At 40.2% G+C, this 17,998-nt stretch overlaps 1 protein-coding gene across 1 annotated transcript; it reads right to left on the bottom strand.

The window, feature by feature from the left end:
* Positions 1-954: 954 nt before the first annotated feature.
* On the bottom strand, positions 955-3,386 carry LOC122003597 (carotenoid cleavage dioxygenase 8 homolog B, chloroplastic-like). Its single transcript, XM_042558687.1, has 6 exons — positions 3,103-3,386; positions 2,216-2,962; positions 1,945-2,138; positions 1,668-1,857; positions 1,477-1,579; positions 955-1,335 (listed from the first exon to the last, which is right to left on the bottom strand). Exons 1-6 carry the CDS (start codon positions 3,373-3,375, stop codon positions 1,187-1,189), a joined length of 1,656 nt encoding a protein of 551 aa, XP_042414621.1. The 5' UTR covers positions 3,376-3,386; the 3' UTR covers positions 955-1,186.
* Between the last annotated feature and the right edge of the window lie 14,612 nt (positions 3,387-17,998).

Raw genomic sequence — 17,998 nt, forward strand, 5'->3', positions numbered from 1 at the left:
CCTTGGAAGCCTCATGTCCTCGACTCCCGAGCTGTTCGGCCAAGTTATAAACTAACATGCTCTCGTGTCTATATATTTCAGACTTCCGAGCCTCCGGTCGGATTATAAGCGAGCATACTTTCGTGCCATGTCCCAGACTCCCGAGCCGTTCAGTCGGGTTATAAGCGAATGTGCTCTCGCGCTTATATATTCCAGACTCCCGAGCCTTCGGTCGGGTTATAAGCGAGCATGCTCTCGCGCCATATTCCAGACTCCCGAGCCGTTTAGTCGGGTTATAAGTGAGCATGCTCTAGTGCCAATATGTCAGACTCTCGAGCCGTTTAGTCGGGTTATAAGTGAGCATGTTCTAGTACCAATATATGTCAGACTCCTGAGCCTCCGATCGGGTTATAAGCGAGAATGCTCTCGCACCTATATATTTAGACTCCTGAGCCTTCGGCGAGGTTATAAACGAGCATGCTCTCCCGTCATATCCTAGACTCTCGATCCTTCGATCATATTATAAGTCAGCATGCTCTCGCACCATGTCCTAGACTCTCGAGCCTCCGCCCGAATTATAAGCGAGCATGTTCTCGCACCATGTTCCAGACTCGCGAACCTCTGATTGAGTTATAAGCGAGCATGCATGTTCTCGCACCATGTCCCAGATTTCTGAATCTCCGTCCGAGTTATAAGCGAGCATGTCTCGCGTCATGTCCTAGTTTGGCACCGTCTGTGGAGAGTTGTTTCATATGATCGATTGGATATATGCCTGATCGGTGTAGTAGTACAACCATCGCTGATTAAACCAGATCAATTTACGATTGATTGGATATACAGTAGGCGTCAATATAAGAGTGAAGCACTATGTCTCTAAAATCTGACCGCTTTTGATCTGGTCGTTCTTCTATTGAAGGCTTTAGCGGTGGATGAAGAGCGAAATTTAATTGACCAATGACCATTATTTCACTTAACTTTAACTAATACATCCCCGTATTAATATTCTTCATTGATCGAACTGGTTTGTCTATATACATATATATTCCAGGCCATTTACTTAACAATAATCTTATTGCAGTCGGCAGATCATTCCGCCCTGATTTCAACGTAAATATACATACACAGCACAGCCAGCGCATGCAGTAGTTGCACTTGCTCTACGTACCCGCGCGCGACAAGCCGCAGACAAAGCATGCACATCGTCGTACTACTGCTTCTTCGGAACCCAACACCCGTGCAAGCCGTAGGGAAGTCCATAGGGGAATTTGGCTCGTGCGAGCTCCTCGAAGCTTCTCCCATCCAACACCAGTGCGTACCCTTCTCCGTTCTTGTCACTCACGATGGAGATCACGACTCCTGGAATAGAAGCTAAGGGATAAGGAATAATTAAGGATATAGACGTGTCTGAAAATTAACCTCCCTCTCGATCGTACGTGTTCCTCTGTCTGAAAAAAAAATGCTTGAAGTCGTGATCATGAATAATATTCATGGACTCACCATCATCTTCCTCAGTTGCGCCTGGACGAGCCACGAAGAACGGCTCCGATGGCACCGCGCCTTCCTGGTGCCAGTTCTTCGCCTTCTTTTCCACCAAGTCAATCTGCGATTTTGACATGCATTCTTGCACGATCAGAAATGATCAAATTCTGTAACAATCAATCGACGCTTTCTGTCAGTGTGGAGAGGACCTTGGTGAGGGTGTTGGGGAAGTTGCAGGGGCGGCGGGCTCCACAGGCGTAGGCGTATCTGTACTTCTTGCCGAGGTAGGTCGGGTTGATGCTGCACATGTCCATTCCTCTGCCGTGCTCCTCCGGGTCCAGTGCCGCTTCCAGCTCCCCTTGTGGGCTCCCATCTAGTGGAATTCTGAACCTTCCCACCCTGTTCCAATCATTGATTGATTGTTAAGCGATCGATCGATCGATCGATTGCGAGGAAATTGTCGATCGAATTTTCCTCCGCACGTACCTTGCATCGGGCAAGACATCATGGCCGGCGAATGATCTTAAGTTTTGCAGGCGAAGCATCTCGAGGATGTCGGTGTTCGCGTAGTGCTCGCAGCAATCGGCTATGATTCCGGTGATTCTTCCCTCTGCGTCGACCTCCTCGTACGCGTTGATGAAGTGGAAGGTGACATACGGAGGGACCTCCACGCTTGCCACCTGAGAATTATTGGTGAGATAGATCCATTTGAAAGTTCAGATTGAGAGAGATGATCAAGTGATCGTGCAGTCATTACGATGTTTCCGGTGGCTTTGGACATGATGTGGACGTAGCTGCCGGAGTTGGGGTGCCACTCGAACTTGTAGAGCGGCGTGGGCTCGGCGCGGAGCAGGTTCTGAACGCAGTACCTGAGTGGCATCTCCGGCACCACCACGAAGTGGTCTGTGGCGGCGAAGGAGTGGACCCACCCTGGCGCCGGCACGGAGCCGCGGCATTTGACGCGGCCCAACACTTTGCGCTCGTTGCTTCCGGCCTCCATCCGCACCACCAGGTAGCCCGGCCGAAGCAGGTCCGGCAGCAGCGTTAGGAAATCCGACTCGGTCACGATGGGGTGGGCGGAGTGGATGAGGCCGCCGAGCTTGTCCTCGTACTCGAACCGCCCCAGCGTCTCCAGCGTGTCCGGGTCGATCTGGATCGACCCCTTGATCGTCTCCGTGAGGCAGACGACGCGGCCGTCGCCGAGCATGACGACGCCGGTGTTGGAGTTGTCGGTGAGCGACACGCCGGAGAAGAGGCTGGCCAGCTCCCCGACGTAGGAGAGGAAGCTGGCCGGCTTGGGCACCTCGGAGAATTCACGGTAGCAGACGCGCCGGTTCTTCCTCGCCGCCTTGTACGCCTCCGACTCGATCTGGCGATGCGCCGCCACTGCGCGCCCCTGCTCGAACCGCACGCGGACCAGGGTGGCGTAGCCGTCGAAAAGGTGGCGGAAGTCGTAGTCGTCGATGTTCCACAACCCAGGGCCGTTCCTCAAGTACGTGCCACTCTGTAAATCAAACCTCTATGTTCGTCACAGAATTCGATTAAATCTCGCAGCTACAAGCTCGATGAAGCGGTCGGAGATGATCCCACAGAAGAGTTTATTTACACAATATTTCTAACGGCGAAGCAGATTAACGTCCATACCAGCCATCGCGGGATGTCTCCCTCGACGGGCATCTCCCCCTGCCACCGCTCCTGGCGGACGCTCCTCCACGCGGCGAGCTTGCCGGCCTCGCGTCCGGTGACGACCGGCGGCCGGACCGGATCGTCGATGACGGACGGAGTTACCTCGGTGGCAACGCCGGCTTTGACAGAGTCTCGCCGGCGGCGTTCGCCGGCGGGATTGAGTAACGCGCATCTCGGCATGTTTGGTGGGGAAGCGACGGATTTGGGAGACGCAAAGAAGGCGGAAGCCATTGGAAGCAATGGAGCTTAATTTGCAAGACGATCGATAATCGTCTATTTATAGATTTGTCGGGGAATCTTCAACGATGAATTCTAAAATGCTACAGTAGTGAAAAAAACTAGACTTATTATTTTTGTTCAATAGAAAAAATTGATGAATATAATGAATTTATGAGTTGAATAATTGTATTATTAATGCAATAAAGAATACTCGATCGATCACTAATCTCGACGGACGAGAATTATTTTGCATCTTCCAAAACATTTCGTATCTTTTTCTTCCAATATCTTTATTAAAAAACACACGTACGGCTCTTATTTGATTTTTCATTGGCAATGCGTTTATGGCCATCGTTATCTAAAGATTCAACGTCAGTGGAATAAAAAGATTCCCTTCTCCACTTCGTGTTTAGAAGCTTCTTCCCAGTGAAAATAACTAACCACTGTTACAAATTCTTCACGCCATTTTTCTCCTGTCTTGGAACTATATATCTATCTCCTCCTCCTTCTTGCTTCCCTTTGTCTTCGAATAACATATGGCAAGAGAATTATGGCATTGAAAAGTAGCTGGGGCCGAAGCATAGTGTTAACGGCCAAGCATATTTTACGGGCATCGTTTGGCGTATAATTAATGAATTAATTAATTTGGAAGGTCCACTGGCAAAGGAGGGAAGCAACATGATTAAATTAGTGCAGAAGAAAATAAATTAAGAGGCCTTAATTTCTCGCCATGCTGCTGCGCCACCTTCAATTTCGGTGTAATTTTCCTCCCCCTCCACCCCCACTTTGAGCGGCTTCTGCTTCTTAAGTGCAAATAAATTGTCTAATTATATTGCGGATCTTGACACAGTTGAGATCTTATTGGATGTTGAAGAAAAAATATTCATCGGAATGTATGAGAACTTCATCTTTTGCTACAAACCGTTGAATTGTGTGGAGGAAGAAGAAAGAAAGCGCTTAGCTGCGGCGTGCCACTTGGCTTTGACTGTCGCGCCCCTGCTTGCTCTGCTTTCTGACTACATGTCCAAGTAATTAATGGACCCGACCATGGCGCTAGCTCCCCGCAGAGGAGCACGCCTGCATGGCTGCTACCTGGCCGTGGATTCGCCGGCGAGGGCTCGCTGGGTGGCGGAGGAATACATGGCGGGGCCGGGCTGCCACCAACTCTGGCTGATCTGTTTTCGTTGACTCCTCGTCGCGACCAGGTGAATTGGATACGTCCATCCTTGTCTGCCTCGATCGCCTCTCTTCCCACTACCGATCGACTTCAATCAACCCCGAGAATCATCATAAATCTCATCAATTTTCTTCAATCGCAATATAATAAGATTACAAGCGTATCTATATAATTGAGAGGGGAATGTCCTCCGTATCTGATCCGACATTTTTTTGAAGTCAAAGATTCTCGTGGGGGAAAAAAACGTATCAACACATGGTGCCGTTATAATAGGTAAAAATAACTATTTTATTTTATTTATTTTAAAAGAATCATACTCACCTCATACGTTCCACTAAAAGAAAAATTGATTATTTAAGATCCTTCTTTTCTTCAAATGAAACTAACAGAGATAGAATCAGATCAATTCATGACATACCTTTTTGGATCTTCCTTAATATCTCGGCTATTCACGGAATATGAGAAGCAGATGAATAATATATACTTTCGGAAGAAATCGAAGAATTTCTTGGGAATCCTACCCGATTAATTCGTTCTTTTTTCTTTGACAGATGGTCAGAATTTCATTTGGATTCGAATCCTATTGAGAGGTCAACCAAAGAGCACAAGCGGTGAAGCATGTGGTTTAATTCGATTCAAAGCGAAGAACCTTACCAGGGCTTGACATGCTGTGAATCCTGTTGAAAGAGAGGGGTGTCTTCGGGAACGCGGACATAGGTGGTGCATGGTTGTCGTTAGTTCGTGCCGTAAGGTGTTGGGTTAAGTCCCACAACGAGCGCAACCCTCATGTTTAGTTGCCATCATTGAGTTTGGAATCTTGAACAGACTGCCAGTTATAAGTCAGAGGAAGGTGAGGATGATGTCAAGTCATCATGCCCCTTTCCTCGTAATTTATTCTCAGATTATATGAATGAAGATAATTATCGGATTAATCTATAGTTAACCGTTAAATGGCTAAGAGGTAGAAAGGACTTTTTTCTCTAAGAATATACATTCGTTGAGAGGTGGAGTTGATCCCTTGCTCCATTAACTATTTTATTTTTGACTAGTTGTTATATATGTCACATATCCAAAAGGTATAGATTGCCAAGTCACATATCCATTTGTATTAATACATCTCTTCTATTAGCATACTAATATTAATTTTGTCCCTTCAGATGGGTCTAATGGCTAGCACATAAGGTATTGTCACCAATGAAGTCTGAGGTTCGAATCTCGGTAAAGCCAAGGTAAATGCCTCCCTTATGTGCTAGTCACTATTCCAAAGGTAGTAGTCGCCTGTAATTACCTCCTCCGTGTTAGCCCTGAGACGGGTTGGCGGGGACGCTGGGGGCGAACGTATTCACCTTTTACTATCAATACTAATATTAATTTTGACAAACACTTATTATTTATGATCCATCATTCATCCATTCATATTTATTCTTATTTCGTCCACTCGATCGAGTCTAGTGATTAATACATGGGTGTTGTCATCAATATTTATTCTTATTTTAGTCCCTACGGACTTAGTTGAAGTAATTAGTAATTAATAGTTTACCGCGTGAGGTCAAGGAGTCGAGTCTCAAGACTAATATCAATCCTTGCATCTCGAATAACTCACCCCTCTAATCTACTGATTTACTCAATTATCATCATTTACTTTCTTTGTGTACATTTTAGGGTGGACTGACAGTAATATTTGGGGGAATGTTTCACCTTTTTGACCACATTTATTCTTTATATTCGTATGTTATAATACTTATTTGATAGTAACACTCACACATTAACACTCGTTCATGAAAAATACATCAAAATAATAAAAACTTATGACCGTGGCAGACCAATGGGGCATAATAAGGCCTATGACTCAGTTGACCCAATAGCAACTAGATCTCAATTTTAGACCATGTTTCATTGTGATGCTATTTTTTTAAATAAATAAATAAATATATTTTAAAAATTGAAAATAAAAATGTAAAAAAACGAATTTCGAATCTATTTATAATGATTAGAGATGGAGGTCTTTTATAATTTTCAATAATTCTATTTTATTTTCTAAAAATCTAAATTGAAAACAAATTTCCAGTTAAAGGATCGATTGATTTTTGAAATTAAATGTGGATTTAAGAAAAAATATTTTCACAGGAGGATTTTAACGCCATGGAGATTATATGTTGGTTACGGATATTAAAATTTTATATTTTTAAATATTCAATAAAAAAATGATAATCCTAGTTAGTCTCATTAATTATATCTGGAGTGATCAGTTCGACCCCACAGAAATTTCCCATCGGCCACCAGGGTAAATCGAGAATCGCGCGCGACAGTCAAGCTAGACGCCCAACATCTTTTGTTGCACTCCCTATTTGGAGGAAAATTCCTACAAATACGTCGTAGCTAGAGGTGAACATTCAGTTAATTCGGTCCATAAATTAATCGAATTAACCGAAAACCGATTTAGTGTTGGCTAACCGAATCAAATCAAAATTTTACAAAAACTGAATTAACCGAATTAGTTATTTCAGTTAACACCGAATTAACTAAATTTGTTTAAAATAACAATAAAAAGAATTTATACAAAATTAATATCAAATTAACATGCTCACCCTTAGTTGTAGTTGGAGATCGATACCTGGATGATAACTTGGATGTCCTACCGTGACATCATATCCCGGAGATCATATGTTAATTACGGATATTAAAATTTTATATTTTTAAATATTCAACAAGCCTTAGCAATGAAGTTTTTTATAATTTATTTTATTAATCTTGTAAATCAATTTGGATAAAATAAGTGTTGGTGCAACCTTAGGTCAAGGTTGACCTGGTTGACCTGACTCGAGTTGACCTGACTCGAGTTGTATTTTGATGTTTGACGAGAATAGAAAAGTTCTATTATGATGTTTGACGAGAGTAGAAAAGTTGTATTATGATGTTTGACAGAATACAAACTTGGGAGATTGTGGGTGCAATCTTTGGTCAAGGTTGACCTGGTTGACCCAAGGTGAGTCGACTTAATTCGGGAAATCCTGGTGAGTGAAGCCAGGTGAAAGTCCTGGTAAGTGAAACCAGGCAAGGGAAAGTCCTGGTGAGTGAAGCCAGGCAGTTGGAAAGTTCTGGTGAGTGAAGCCAGGCAAGGGAAAGTCCTGGTGAGTGAAGCCAGGCAAGGGAAAATCCTGGTGAGTGAAGCCAGGCAGTTGGATAGTTCTGGTGAGTGAAGCCAGGCAAGGGAAATCCAGATAGGTCAAGGTTGACCAGACATCTGGTGAAAAGTCCAAGCAGGGAGCTTGGCACGAGAAAAGTCCAAGTATGGAGACTTGGCACGGAAAAGTCCAAGCAAGGAGCTTGGCACGAGAAAAGTCCAAGTATGGAGACTTGGCACGGAAAAGTCCAAGTAGGGAGCTTGGCACGGGAAAAGTCCAAGTATGGAAACTTGCATGGGAAGTCGGAGAGGGCTTGATAGCTCGTTCTCCGGACTAGGCCAGAGAGGGCTCGGTAGCTCGTTCTCTGGACCGGACGAAGTTGGAGAGGGCTCGGTAGCTCGTTCTCCGGACTAGGTCAGAGAGGGCTCGGTAGCTCGTTCTCTGGACCGGACGAAGTCGGAGAGGGCTCGGCAGCTCGTTCTCCGGACTAGGTCAGAGAGGGCTCGGTAGCTCATTCTCAGGACCAGGTAGGGTTTAGGGCTGGGAGTTCTAAACCTGGATCGGTCTGGTGACCGATCAGTAACCAATGATCGGTCTGGTGATCGATCGGTAACCAAACAGTAGTTTCTGTGGGTTACCGATCGGTCAATCATCTGAAGCGAAGAAGAAGAAAGAGGGGGATCGGTTTGTGGAACGATCCACCTGAGTCCTGATCGGTCCACAGACCGATCAGAGTGTTGGGCAACTCTCTGTGAAGCGTGCTGATCGGTCTGGGGACCGATCAGCATAGGTCCTGATCGGTCCCAAGACCGATCAGAGAAGGTCTGGACCGATCAGAGTGGAGCCTGATCGGTCCAGCTCTAGCCGTTGAGACACAACGGCTAGATTCTGTGTCTTCTTTGTCTTCTTCGCAGGTGCAGGATATAAGACCTCTACAGTAGACGAAGGAACTATCTCTCTTTTCTTTTTGATCTTACTGCAATCGGAGCTTTGCTGAGCTCTCATCTTCCTGAAGCTTCGTGGAAGCTTCCTTCGGCTGGTTCCTGCTATTGTAGGTGTTTCGTGAAGTTGCTGCTTCATCCAGTCGACGAGAAGGCAAGCTGTGTTTTTATATCTTACTGCCTTTGTATTGTGCTGTATCTTTGTACTCCTATTTTGCTGTTGCAAGAAGTTTGTGGCGAGGTTTCTCCACCCAGAAGGAGTTTCTATTAGTCGGTTTTCCGGGGTCTCATCCACCGACGGATTGATAGGCTTCGTCCACCTTACGGACACGCCGAGGAGTAGCAGTATCATCTCCGAACCTCGTTACATCATCGTGTTTGAGGTTTGATCTTCTCCACTTTTGTTTCTACATTGTATTTCCGCTGCGCTAACCTAAATTGTAGGAAGAAACGATAATTTAAGGTCGGCTATTCACACCTCCCTCTCTAGCCGCTATCCGAAGGTCCTAACAATAAGAAGGGTGTACTTTTTTTTATCGGTATTAGTAAAAGAGTCATTTTTTCATTTATTAGCAAAATAGCATCTCGTACCGCCTTCAATATATTTTTATTTTTAAAAATATCAGTATTTTTAATATTATTGTAGAGTTACGAGATGATAACTATTATATTATAGACACTTTAACTCTGATAAATACTTATAATATTATGTTATAATAGTTACCGTTCATAACTATTATATCATGGACATTTTATTTTCAATATTAGTTGATATAATATTATAATAATAATAAATTATAATTATTACAACTTCTTATTGACATTAGTCAATATTATACTATAATAATTATGGGATTATAATTGAGTCATTTCTAGTGAATACTAATACGAGTCATAATTGTTATGATATAAATAATTTATTTTTATCAATATTTATAAGTATTATATTTGCCAATTATAAAATCAATACTTTTATAACTAATTGTGGTAGTTATGGAATCATAATTATTTAGCTGTCTCACTTAGGATTATAATTATTACAATATTGTTGAAAATAAAAATAGATTGAGATGTGATGAGATATTATTTTAATTAGTGATCGTGCACACGCATCGCGTGTATAATATAATATATTAAAATCACATTGACCCTTTATAATGAAATTATATTAATTAAAATATCTTAGTATTAAAATACTAAAGTAGAGTCATTAGTAGAGTCATGACTTTTGAAAATCGAATTGTTTGAATTTTCGAGTGTCACTCTTCCGTTCAGAATTAAGAATTAATTATTTGGGTAAGATTCGTCAGGTCCATGCAATAATGCAAGGTAATATTAGAAAATCTCAGCAACAAACTACTGTAATGAACTTTCCTATGAAAAAAATTAATTTAATTTAATATTATATTTATCTTAGTAAAAAAACTAAGAAAAATATATTTTTTAATATTATTGACCTAAAATATTTATAGAAGTTTTTTTGATCATAGTGTTGTCAATTCTAAGATATGAGACTAAAGAGAACTATAGTTTTTTTATATAAAACAATCAGAGAAAATTAATGATGAGAAAAATTCATAATAATATGTCGCAACTGAGACTCGAACTCCAGATCACTGATTGTTTCGCTTGTGGAATTACTAATAAATCTTAGAATTATTTTTAGTGTGAATAGGAAAAATGATATTAACGTAAATTTGTTTTAGGCTTCACCAAAATTAGTTAGTAAAGAGGGAAGATTTTTAATAAAATAGTAAGATAATAAATAGAAAAATAAGCATCTTTTGACTTCCCAATCAATTTAGGCTCGATTATCTTGTTACATCATATAGCTCATTACAATAATTTGTCTACTGAATACAACCAACCAGACCAACTCGATTGGACCATCCGATTAGTAGGTATTTGATTAGTTTGTCTAAGAACGGAAAGCTTAATTGTCAGTTTGGGAAGGTTTTTTTTTTAAAAATTAAATGATTATTATAAAAAAAATCATTGATCAAACATTTTTAATGGAATATAATTTCTATCGTATTAAATGTATATAAAAGTTGTTTCTATTTTAAATAATTAACGAAGCCTCATAACTTTTAAATTCACGGTTGAGATCTTGCTACAATAAATAAAAAGAATCATGGAAGAAAAAAATCGAGGAAGAAGAATTGAGAGAGCAAAAAGATAACAATGAATTATCATAGTTTGATGATATGCCTATTATACAAATGGTCAAGAGAGTATTTTAATCAGGTTTAAAGTTACAATAATTCTGTAGATATATTTCAAGTCATACATGATATTTTAGATAAAAAATATCAAGTAAACCTAAAATCTCACTCAACTTTGTGCCTCCAGCACATGGCACGTCCGCCTGCGCCTCCCGCATGGGGTATGACTAGGTCGTGCACCTAGGCATACAGACTTTCTCAGAATGGGGCAAGCATATACCACAGGTGTGCCCATTTCCTCATATTTGGACATGGCCAGGGTGTGCTCGGTGTCATGGCCATGCCCGTACCCATAGTGGATGGCACGACCATGCCCTTGGCCATAGTGGCTGACACGATTAGGTCATGCCTCTTGGCATAGTTGTGCCCTGTGTCAGCCAAATACGAGACATCTTCAACAATCTCCATCTTTGCGAGTATCTACCTCTTAGGAGAATCATGAGCATCTAAAATGAACATCACTTGGAATGTCAAGTCTGGGCTACCTCCCTCTAGCAATTAGAGAAATAGATCAAGTTCAAGCAATGCTTGAATTTTTCTATAGAAATTGACTTCGTCAATATATCTGTAACGTGTTTAAAAATGTAGACATTCTCAAGAAGTATTTCCATGAAATAAATTAGCTCCCTAATTTTGTGAATCTCACATCAATATGCCTGATCTCCGCATGATATACCTGAATTTTTGCCAAATAGATAGCACTCTATCCATCACAATACACCTTGGCTCCATCTTGTCAAACACCCAGTTCTTTGACCAACCCTGTAAAACACAACGCTTCTTTGACTTCTGTTGGATCGAGTAGACCAGCTAGAAGGGGTGAATAACCTTGCAAATTAAAATTCAAACTTTTTCTCGCTACTTGCTTAATTAGGAAGGACACACTTAATTAATTAAAAACAAATAACATAAACATAAAGTAAGAGGCAATGGTTTTACTTAATTGGTTTACAATTGGGGATGTTGCTAATCCAAGACAATGAGAGAATACTAAGAAAGCAACTTCTTCAATAGAAGTCGGAGATGGAGAAGCCCCTTACAATAGTTGAAAGCTTAAAAATGAAATACAAAATTAAGTACAGAGTGTGTGTTTACAACTAGCTCTAGGGTACTATTTATAGTTCACCGGTCAAAGTAACTATTTGCTGACATGGCAATTCGGGGCCTCAGTTGAATGGGGGTGCCTTCAATCAGATGAAGTTTGACAATGTTTGGCTGATATGGTTGACTGGAGGCACCTCAGTTCATTGGATGCGCCTTAGTTTCAACGGAGGCGCTTAAGTTCAATCGAAGGCGCCTTAGTTCGGCTGACATGGATTCTGCTACTTATCTCTTTACCGGTCTCCAACTCTTTTGAGGCGCTTCGGACCATCGGATGTGCCTTGGACCTTCACTTCAATAGTGGTGCCTCCAGTCTATTGGAGGCGCCATGGATGGTCAACTTCTGAGTTGACCATCACTCTTCGCACACTTGGGTGATGGTTCGGCCATCTAGAGTTCAGCTTATTCGAATCCAACTCCAATCTTTACCTTGAATAGGCTTCTTCTCGGCTTCTTATCCCTCGGATGTGTCGCGTGCGTCCTTCTCACTCTACCGATGCACTCTTTCACAACTCCTCATCCCTCTAATGCACCAAGTTTATCAACTCTCTTCCTATGCTATCCTTCTCGCTCGTTGTGTGCTCTGTTCAACTTCTTGTGTTCCTAATCCCTGCACACTTAGACACAATGCATCAAATATACATGGTCTAACTTAACTCAGTTGATCAACATTAAAACTAATCCAGGGTACTTACAATCTCCCCCATTTTGATGTGCATGAACTTGAGTTAAAGTTAGGGTAAACAAACAATAAATGATTTATGTTAACAATTGAAATCATTAAACCTTGCAATTAAGTACAAACAATAAAATTACAATTGTTAGAGTGTATACTAAAAGTCTAACTTTTTGTATAAATATTTAAGAAACACATTGGTCAAATGTCTACATTTATGTGAAGTGTAGTTGTCCATTGAATTTATATTGAAGATAACATGGTGTGAGGAGACACATAGAAGTTCATGTTATCAGTTCCTTATAAATTATAAACAGTTGTTCACAACCAAGATGAAATGAGACAAACCATTGGAGTGGTTGCAGTGTAATTAGGTATTAGTTTATCTTGACTAATAAATTACACTAGTACACTATGAGTGTATTAAGCAGGACCATTTGAGGTAGTATCTTTTTATACTAACTATATAAAAGAAAAATACCTCTGTTATTATGGAAGTGTGTACTCTTAATCATTATATAATAACAAGCACGTATACTTAATATTTATTTATTTGATTGATCAAAGGGTGCGATTTAGCTCGTTAAATCAATAGGCCCGATAAGTTGGGAAATGATATTATTTATATGGTGTGCTGTTGATTATAAAATGATGTAACGCCCGAAAATTCTCAAAAGACTTTTAGAAATATTCTATTATTTTTCTGGAATTTTAGGATATTTTTATGGAATTTTTAGAGTAGCGGAAGTAGCAAAAATAAATAGAAATGTAAAATAGCCTAAGCGGGAATTGAACCCGAGACCTAGCGAACTCTATGCCTTATGGATGACTTAGTAACCATGTGGCCCCAGCAGGGGTGTGCTGAAAGAAGAGGGAAACAATTATATTTAAGGTTGAGTTGGGGGTGAAATTAATTACTTAATATAAATAGGAGATTTAAGTGGGGGATGATTTTTATCGATAGTTTCTCTCCCTCAAACCCTCACCCGCCGACCCCTCTCCCTTCCTCACCTCTCGGCGCCCAAGTCCAAGGAAGAACCTAGGGTTCCATCCCTAGGGCCATAGGAGTATCGTCCGACAACATCAAGGGTACGAGGACGCTCCTCTCCGGGAGAAGAACGCATAGACGCGAGAAGATCGTCGAAGAGATCTCTTCTCCGGAAAACCTAGCGATTGGATTGTAAGGAAATCTAGCGCAGGATGTAAGAAACCCCTCACCTGCAGTATAAGTAGCTCTTTTCACGATTTTATGCCTTAGTTTAGTTATATACAGATTTTCAGCACATAGGGTGTGAATTAGTGCACACCAAATGTTTGACAAGATGCTTAGCTCAGTTAAATGCAACATAGGCTTTTTTAATAGCTTAGACAAATGCAATAGGAGCATTTTATAGCATACTTAGCCTTACTTCAGCTTATATGGGATAGATGGTCCAATGGGTGGGCTCCCACAGTCGCCTCTAGGTTTAGATAACCTAGTTCTAGGTTCGGATAACTTAGTAAGAGCAAGGTAAGGTATATTAGCTACAAATCAGTATTTTACTTTTCAGTGGCACTGTACTGGACTTCAGTTGTCCTTGGGTTGGGCTCCCACAGTCGTCCCTAGGTTTAGATAACCTAGTAAACCCTACTAAATTCGGGTCTTGCAACCCCGGGTCTAGTTAGGGATGCACGCATAGCAAGTACAGTTGTCGGGCCCATCAACAGCATGATTAGTATTTTCATCTATATATGATAAATAGCTTTAACTCACAATCAGTTATGGGAACATGATTTAAATTCAGTATTAGCTTAGTTCAGTTCAGCTCAGTTATGTTCCAGTTTAGCTCTTTCTTAATGATATCCCATGATTAGTTTTGATGACATGCTTTAGTATGTTGGTTGCTACTCGGAAAACCTAAAGGTTCCACTGTACAAAAATTTTGTACAAAGGTCTAAACCTTTTCCTAGCTACCATGTGTTCTTTTAAATTAAACTTGGATCGCCCGCGGAACTTAACACATTTGATCCAAAGTTTAATCTATTTGTTCTTTTAGGTTTTGACTTGGATCTCTTGCGGAACTTAACACGTTCGATCCAAATCACCTAAGTTATTAATTCCATTAAATATTAATTTCCATAATTGGTTCCCAGTACTGACGTGGCGAGGCACATGACCTTCTTGGATATGGGAGCAACCACCACCGACTAGACAAAACTTTTTAAGGAAAGCTAATATTTAATTTCCTAAAATAACTTTAGGTTAACCGAAAGGAACAATCAAATCACAAGGAAAAGAAGAAAAAAAACAAAGAACACAACATCGAAAATAAATTCGAAATACTAGAATCGCATGCCTCTTGTATTTGGTATTATTTCCAAAAATAACTAGTATGATGCGGAAAGAAAAAATACTAGTTATACATTTTAGAAAGACCTCTTGATCTTCTACCGTATTCCTCTTCTAACCCTGGACGTTGTGTGGGCAACGATCTTCCGAGACGAGAACCACCAAGCACCTTCTTCTTCCTTACAAGTTTCGGCGATCAAAACTTCTCCTAGGATGAAGAGGTTCGGCCACCACCATCATGCTCCAAGGGATGCTAGAAACAAAGCTTTCTTTCTCTCCTTCTTCTTCTTCTTCTCTAAACTTGATCCGGCCACCATATGAATCTCCACAAGAAGGATGAGGTTCGGCCATCAAAGAGAAGAGAGGAGGAGAGGATGGCCGGCCACACCAAGGAAGGAAAAGAGGGAGAAAATAGAATAGAGTTCTTGTCTTGAAGGCACCTCTACCCCCTCTTTTATAATCCTTGGTCTTGGCAAATAAGGAAATTTAAAAAAAAAAACTTCCTTAATTCTTTTGCCATGAAAAGGAAAATTTATTTAATTAAAAATAATTTTCTTTCTCCATTTTATTTGGCCGGCCATATTAAAGCTACAAACAAGGAGAGTTTTCATTAATTAAAACTTCCTAATTTGTCTCCAGAAATTTATAAAAAATTTCTCCAATAATTTTCATCCCTTCATGATTGGTAAAAGGGAATTTTATAAATTAAAATCTTTCTTTTAAACATGTGGATAAAAAGAAAGTTATCTTGTAAAAATTAAAATCTCTTTTAATCTACAAATAAGGAAAGATATCAAATCTTTTCTTAATCTTTTGTAGAAACTTATAAAAGAGAATATTTAATTTTTAAACTCTCTTTTAAATCATGAACATGGTTAAAAAGGAAAGTTTTCTTAAAATTTAAAATCCACCTTTAATCAACAAATAAGGAAAGATTTCAAATTTTAAACTCTCTTTTAAACATGTAGATGATTTACAAATAAGGAAAGTTTTTTACCAAAAATTAAAACCATCCTTTTTAATCTACAAATAAGGAAAGAGATTAATCTCTTCTCTTAATCTTTTGTAGAAAGCTATAAAAGGAAATTTTTAATTTTTAAACTCTCTTTTTAAAACCTTGATATCCACATAAGAAATAATTTTAATAAAAATCCCTTTTAATATTCTAGTGGCCGACCACCTAAGCTTGGGACCCAAGCTTTGGCCGGCCACCTACTTGGCTCATCCACTTGGTCTTGGCCGGCCCTAGCTTGGGTTCCAAGCTAGCTTGGCCGACCCCATTGGATGGGTAAGAAGGTGGGTATGTGGTGGGTATAAATCTCTATATACTAGAGGCTACGATAGGGACCGAGAGGAGGAATTGGTTTTGGTCTCCCGATGAAATTAAGCATCCTGTGTTCGCCCCGAACACACAACTTAATTTCATCAATAATAATTCATTCCACTAAAGAACTATTGTTGAACTACCGCACCAATCCTAAATTACATTTTGGGCTCCTTCTTATTATGAGTGTGTTAGTCTCCCTGTGTTTAAGATAACAAATGTCCACTAATTAAGTAAGTTACTAACAACTCACTTAATTAATATCTAGCTCCAAGAGTAGTACCACTCAACTTCATCATCATGTCGGACTAAGTCCACCTGCAGGGTTTAACATGACAATCCTTATGAGCTCCTCTTGGGGACATTCTCAACCTAGATTACTAGGACACAGTTTCCTTCTATAATCAACAACACACACTATAAGTGATATCATTTCCCAACTTATCGGGTTTATTGATTTATCGAACTAAATCTCACCCATTGATAAATTAAAGAAATAAATATCAAATATATGTGCTTGTTATTATATTAGGATTAAGAGCACACACTTCCATAATAACTGAGGTCTTTGTCCCTTTATAAAGTCAGTATAAAAGAGACAACCTCTAATGGCCCTACTCAATACACTCTAAGTGTACTAGTGTAATTATATAGTTAAGATAAACCAATACCTAATTACACTACGACCTTCCAATGGTTTGTTCCTCTCTATCATGGTCGTGAGCTAATGTTTATAATTTATAAGGTACTGATAACATGATCCTCTGTGTGTGACACCACACACCATGTTATCTACAATATAAATTAATTGAACAACTACATTTATCATAAATGTAGACATTTGACTAATGTGATTCTTATTTCTAGATAAATGTTTATACCAAAAGCTAGGCTTTTAGTATACATCCTAACATAGTATTCATGTTAGTAATTTCAGTATGCCATGCTTTAACATGTTTACCATATGTTTTAAATAGCATTCTTTAAAAAGTATGTTTTCATCGTGTGCATGTTTTTTGAGGTAGATGGTTTCTTACTAAGCTCCCAAGCTTACATATACTTCTTTTCCTTATACTGTAGATAAAGGTAAAGGAAAGATGGATTAGCGGAGGCTGGAGGTCAATGCAACCAAGATGTGTGTGGAAGAGGAACATGGAATAAAGATCCCTGGAGAAGCTAACAACTGTTAAAACTTAGCATTTACTTATGTTATCACTTTTCTGCACCTTTAGCATATCAAGTGTCAGGAGTTATAAATTGTGTGCACTAAGTTATGTTTAGATTTCTAATTACCTTGATGATAGTCGGTAAGTTATGATTCATGACCTGTCAGTAAGAGTTAGTGTTTTATTAGTTGATACATCTATATTGAACACCAGATTCTGAAACGCAGCAGAAATTAGAGCTCCAATCGATCCACTGATCGATTGGAGGGTTCCCGATCGATCATCCGATCGATTGGGAGATGACCTGCAGCGTACAGAGAGTTGGTGTGTCGATTAGCTGATAGATCAGCCATGGATCGATCAGCCGATCGATCGGGAATTTAATTTCCGTAAATAGAGAGCCTCTGGATCGATCACTGGATCGATTGGCCAAGCTGGATCGATCGGTAGATCGATCGAGAAATCGCTCTCGCGAATAGAGAGCTTCTGAATCGATCATTGGATCGATTGGTCAGCCTGGATCGATCAGCCGATCGATCTAGAAATTCATCCGTGCACAGTAGCACGCTGA

This window comes from Zingiber officinale, chromosome 7B, assembly GCF_018446385.1.
Source record: "Zingiber officinale cultivar Zhangliang chromosome 7B, Zo_v1.1, whole genome shotgun sequence".
Classification (NCBI taxonomy): Eukaryota; Viridiplantae; Streptophyta; class Magnoliopsida; order Zingiberales; family Zingiberaceae; genus Zingiber; species Zingiber officinale.

Coding starts and splice junctions, on each gene's coding strand:
- LOC122003597 (XM_042558687.1), bottom strand. CDS start 3,375: ATGGCTTCCGCCTTCTTTGCGTCTCCCAAATCCGTCGCTTCCCCACCA. Junction 2,963..3,102: donor GAGACATCCCGCGATGGCTG/GTATGGACGTTA, acceptor TTTGATTTACAG/AGTGGCACGTACTTGAGGAA. Junction 1,580..1,667: donor TCCCCAACACCCTCACCAAG/GTCCTCTCCACA, acceptor TCAAAATCGCAG/ATTGACTTGGTGGAAAAGAA.